This window comes from Crocodylus porosus, unplaced genomic scaffold (genome assembly GCF_001723895.1).
Source record: "Crocodylus porosus isolate Cpor-Errol unplaced genomic scaffold, CroPor_comp1, whole genome shotgun sequence".
NCBI classification, from domain to species: domain Eukaryota; kingdom Metazoa; phylum Chordata; order Crocodylia; family Crocodylidae; genus Crocodylus; species Crocodylus porosus.
Window position 1 is genome coordinate 8,088,406 of NW_017728925.1, and position 6,000 is coordinate 8,094,405.

Below are 6,000 nucleotides of genomic sequence, written 5' to 3' on the forward strand. Positions count from 1 at the left end.
TGGGTTTGACTGCTTTGCTGTATCAGAAATATAGCACTCAGCTTTACACATGCCCAGACACTCGCATGCTCATACGAACACGGAGGTATAGCCAATAAATGCAGCCCTACGCCTTGAAAATCCCACATACACTGAAAAAGGGGAATGTCCTGGTTTTTTGTTTGTTTTTTTCCTCCAGGAACGCCATGGTATGTAAAGAGCTCACCCTCCAGGCTAGGGATTCCCTTTCAGGCCAAATACTAAGGTTGTTCGACTATAACCACCTTGCCTAGGCTTATATTCATATTTACATTTCAGCGCATACCATCACACAAAACACACACAGTTAGCAATACCACACCTGTGCTCTTACACCCAACGTGCTTCTTGGAGACACCAGACATTCCTGAGTACTCTAATCCATTGGTCAGCATCCAGTCCATTATGAGCATCTGATACACTGCAGTTAGGGGTACCTAGTGATGAAGCTGAGGTAGGGGCAGGCAGGATATATGGCAGCCGGCAAGGGTTTACGTTCCAAGTTGATCTGGAAAGACAGCTATTGATGGAGAGGTGCTTGAAAACCTACTGTATTACTAGAAGCACCTTTAAATTGCCCTTCGGTGTCAGTTAAATTAAAAATTTTGCAGGAACAGGTTGACTTCAATGAGGTTCTTGATGGTAGACACTCTCTTTTATTTTTCCATTAACATTAAAGTATTTAGTCTCGCTTTTATTGTTTCACTTGATTTTGATGAGAATGTTACATTATGTTAAGAGATCGGCGTCAATATGTTCACGTCCCTTATATTTAATTTGTACATTTTGTGTTTGTAGTACTTAATGTTTTCTACTGTAAAGTTACAGAAAGCTTTCTCCTTATGAAAACAAAACCAGATTGACATTATCCAAAAGGAAGATTTCAATATATCTAAGTTTTTTTGTGCCCCCCCCCCCACCACTCCCCAACCCAGTATTTTAATTTAAACAAAACATTCCAACATTTCAGCTTTTTTTTCTGGTTCGAAGCGAAAACAAACTTCAGTGTCAGAATTTCCCTTGAAACAGAAATTTCAGTTGCCAGGAAGCTTTACCTACAACTTCCAGCTTTACAAACATGGCAACCCAATCCCAGCAACAATTCATTTCTGAGAGGCAGGATATTCAGTCAGTAGACAGCTGCTGAGGAAGTGAACTAGAACGTCAAGAGAAGACGACAGATATGAGAAGCCATGGAAGGCAAATGAGTGCACACATGAAAAACCCAGCATAGACATATCAGCATGCATACATATAGTCACACATACAGGTCCCCTTGTGCACTCCTTCGCTACTGAATGTTTCTATCTACTGGAGTTGCAGACACTCTCAGGCCTGGCATTACATCTGCCTGCTGACCCTTATCTCCTAGAATGGGCCCACCCAAATTCTGGATACGGACTTTGGGTCTGGGCCTCTCTGCACTTTGGCTCAGGCACTTGCTTGCGAATAAGGTGCCCTCGCTTTTCAAGTTGTCCCTAAGATCTGGCTGTGGCAGGTAGGTTTGGAATCAGAAATCCTTCCTGCCATGAAGATGCTGCTCTTTTATTGAACTGGCCTCCCAACCAGAGTGACATGAAGGCAGGAACATGGATTTCTATCAGCAGTTCATGCTCGACTGCTAATCAGATGAGAGGAGGCTAAGTCACGATCCATTACCTGTGACTAATTTTTAATGAGGTCTCGCAAGGCAGCTGAAGAGGAGAGTAAGGATCCCAGATAATTATTCCAAGAACCACCCTCCAGATCGGGTGGATAACCTTAAGACATAGCTTTAAAGGTCACTTTGATTTATGAAGAGGAGATCATTCCCTCGGGCCTGCTGTCCAGCCTTTCCTTGTGCTCTGGGCTGACCAGTGTTGGGGATATCATGTAAACTTGTAGTGTGCCTTCTGTTATTACCCCTCCTTCTCCTGCCTCCCGCCTCTCCCCTTGGCTGTTCCTGTTTAAACAGCCTAAGCGTTTCCCGAGCCTCCCAGAAGACTCTCCAGACCAGGTACCTCACTTCTCTGCTTTCTCTTTATTTCTTTCCAAAACTTTTTCTTTTAAAGTATAGCTTTAAAAATGATCTGTTGGGACCAGATTTAAAATCCATTGAAGTCAGGAAAGCCTTTCTGTTCATTCAGTTAGGGATCAGTCTCTTAAACCTATCAAATGAGGGGTTTGATTAGTGCTGATCACCATAGTATATTAAAAAAACAAACAGTCTATTCCTCGATATACAAATTATGGGTGGGATCATTCCGGTGATCACCAACAGACTTACAATAGCATATTCTTATTTTTAAAGAAAGTAATCTTAAAAATCTACCATGCAATTTGGTAATCAAAACTCAATTTCTGTGAAAGCAAAATTAAAATAGGAATGCCAAGCTGTAACGTAGTCCATTAATCTGAATCATTAAGGTTTTTGCAGTACATGTATTCCAAAAATAAGGCAATAGGGACAAAATGAAGAAAGCTCATATTTCCCTGTTTGCCGAAAATGGGAATAATTGCAATGAATTTCATGCCCAATTAATTTCCTACTCCCACTGAAGTCAGCGGAAAGACTCCTATTGACCCCTATGAAATCAGTATATGACATTTAATGAATTAATTAATTCTTCTAATTAAACTATCAGTCTCCAGAGTTGCTCATCAATGGGGTTTGAACCCATGACTTTCAGGTCCAAGATACAGCCCTCTAACACTAAAAGATGATGTCCACTAGCTAGGAGCTAACACTTAGTATTTGCCCTCTCTAAGTATCTTATATGGATCATGCGTTAGAAAGGGATACATATACTTAGCTAATGTCTTCCTCAAATACCATTAGAAATTATTATGTTCATTTGTGGTGATACATATATAAAAATAAAAAGCAGTTTCTACTGAAAATTAGTTGTGGTTGGACACCTAATTCTCTCAGGCACTTTTGTAACACACAAAGTGAATGAAGGCATTTTTACAAGCCTAAATGCTTCTTCAATTCTGCCCAACCATCAGAGTTAGGACGCCATTGTGTTGGACGCTGCACAAATGTTTAGGACATCACTGTCCCCATCCCCAGGACCTTACAACGCAATTGAAGATGAGGAAGGGATTGCAGCAAACAGTAGGAGACAAGTAGGGAGAGTGACGGAGAAAAGGGTTTAATTTTCTCCTTCCCCCCGTTCACATTCTTCATTCCCTTTTTCCTGTCCCTACCTTGCAGATGAAGTTTGCTCTCAGTGCTTTGCAGAAGGACAGAACTCACAGAGTCCAGATTGTCATAGCTGTTACAGCCCAGGGGGCCAGTCCGAGTTTCTGTTACCTGTACCAAAAGAGAAAAAAAAACAACAATAGCAATGTTCCCAGGCAGTCCCAGGCCTGTCGCCCTGTCTCTGCTAGCAGGTGCACCCAGCTCTATGCACCAAAGTACATCCTACCTGATGTAGGCTATGTTGTATGGCTGAGAATAAAATATCCCCCAGTGTACAGATGTGGTCAAGTCTGAAATTCAAGCAACTTGATAAAAGATCCACCCATCACACCCAGTCTGGCTTTGATCTTTCCCTTTTTCTATACAGCTACATGTAAATCTGGACCTATACACTGATGCAGTCGACAGGGGAATCTCTGTTGGACCAGACCAGAAGCCAAGAAAGGAATAATTCCCTGGCATCTCTGCATGGAAACCTAAGTGAGGAGATGGATCAGTGGTGATGCTTAATGCTCCCAAGCCACATGAGCAAGCCTACAAATATTCTAGCTAGAGGGAGACAGAAAATCCTCCTCCCCCTGCAGTGTGGCCGTTTTTGTGAATGGAGGTTTCCAGCTCTGGAGGAGAGCTGCCCTTCCTAAATTCACAAAGGGCAATTATTTTCTGTCACTGCTTCAGTATCTCAATCTGGCATCCCGTCCATGAGGGAACAGGCTCAGCCAGAAGACACCATGGTATAATAACAGAAGCCGCAGCCTTTCAGAAGTGGCTAGTATTGATGTCTTCATCCCGTTTCTCTTCCCTGGAGTGAACTCTGTGACAGTCAAATCCCTCCCCAATATAGGCTGATGGCTTTCAGAGGAAGAGGTCTTTGTTTGTGGATCCATTTTCTCTCCTTTGTATGCTGCCAGTAGTTCCCCTCCCCACCGCCCCAACTCCCAGCTCTCTATCGCTATCCATTTCATTTCAGATGCCTTTGTAATGCCTCACTGTGGGCTTTTCTCACTCCCTTGTAGTTAATTCACCTGAGAGCTGCTCAACAGCCACCACAGCAATGCCTGTAACAGGAAAATATTCAAGGGTGGCATGATGTCCAATATTTCTGCCAGTGCAGAATTGCCTGCCTATGCCCGATCACACAGCCTGGAACAGCAATCCCTTCTTCAACCTTGCCATCACACTGCACTGACTACTTCTACATCTCTTCAGCATCACAGCCACTCTACAGTGGTCATCCCCTTTCCACAGTTACTCTCATACTAGAAGGACCATGCCCATCCAAATATCACTGCCACACTGGAAGGACCTATGACTGGTACAGCAGGACTACTTGTCCCATCTAACTTCAGGACCAAAAGGGAATGACTTATTTTTTGATCTGCAAAGGTGACATGTTGCTGCTAATCCAACAGCAACACCACATGAAACGGTCCCATATCACTACTGTGTTGGAATAGCTGCCTTGCTCTGCTTTGCTTCCCTTCTTAGGCTCTCCTTAGCTGCACAAACCATACTTTGATTGCTCCGGTAGAGATCTGGATCTCGTGGAGTCTCCTCATGGTGCCATCACGGTCTACAAAGTAGGAGGAAGCAAGCTGGTGCAACGCTTCAACACTCTGAGTTGCATTCCCTGACTTCCTGTCAAGTCGGCTTTTGTCCATGTACATGGTCAATGCCTCCTCCCCTGCAAAGAAAAGAAGATAGGTTGTCACTGCCCGCTCCCAAAGACTTAATGCCATACACCGTGATATGCATAAGAGCCTGTCTCACCGATCACTCCTGGAGCTCTGTAGTTTAACAAAGCTATTTCCGTTCATCAGCATAATGGGGCAGATCCTTGATCTGGTATAAATTGGCCATGCTATATTGCAGTCAATAAATGGTGTAAATCAGCTTCACTGAAATCAATAAGCCAGATTTCCAGCTGGCGTACATCAGCATAGTGTCACCAAAGTCAATAGGGATAGGTCACTTCATAGAAGCCTTAATCTAGCTCAATACATAGAATGAATAGCTGGGTGTAAAGGATAAAAAGATTAGTATTTGCATCTATTTCTCCTCCAGTCTCCTTGCAAAAATTAGCGGCCGAGGAGGAATGTGCATATTGGGATTATAGGAAGAAGCAGGATAAACCACCAGCCCGTACCCAATCTGCTCTTTCTGCTGAGCTCAGGTGCCTAAAATTGTGTGAGCAAAAGGTGCAGTGCAATACCAAGGAATCAGAATCCATATTAATGAGAGCTTCACCTCCCCAGAAGTCATAGTGAACAGGGGTGTTGGCAAGTTCAAGTTCCATCAGCAGCAACAAATATTAAGGAATATTTGCTAAATTTTGTAGCCAAAGAAAAGAAAGATGAAAAACAGAGACTGCCAAGTTTACAAGTGGAGTTTGCTTAAAAATTGTATTAATGACATATGAACCACAAAGAAATCCATCTCGCTCTCTGGTACCGGTGCTGGCTTGGCAGGCTGAAAAAAATAAAGAGTAGAAACAACTATTTTCAGCACTAACACCAAGAAATCTAATTCTAGATATACACAGAGAGCAGATCCTCAGAGTAAGAAGATCCCATTTCTATATCGCTAGCTTTAAGAGGAGACTGAACTTTAATTAGCGAAGAAGTAAGTGACACCTGCTGTAATTCCATGGGAGAGCCATTAATAAATATGCTGCTGATGAGGATGATAATAACAGGTCTGGTCACAAATGTATCCAAACAGTTTTCTGATAAATAAATACTTTGCATTTTGAGCATTTTTTTTTAAATGAAGAAAAGGAAAGCTGACATTTTTTTGTG

The 6,000-nt window shown here is 42.6% G+C and overlaps 1 protein-coding gene across 1 annotated transcript in view; it reads right to left on the reverse strand.

The window, feature by feature from the left end:
* Positions 1–6,000, reverse strand: part of BRINP1 (BMP/retinoic acid inducible neural specific 1) — a 93,942-nt gene that overhangs the window by 17,672 nt on the left and 70,270 nt on the right. The window contains exons 4-5 of the mRNA XM_019540654.1: positions 4,717–4,886; positions 3,208–3,313 (exon numbers count right to left, since the gene is read on the reverse strand). Coding sequence (XP_019396199.1) covers positions 3,208–3,313; positions 4,717–4,886 — 276 coding nt within the window. The remainder of the gene's footprint in view (positions 1–3,207; positions 3,314–4,716; positions 4,887–6,000) is intronic.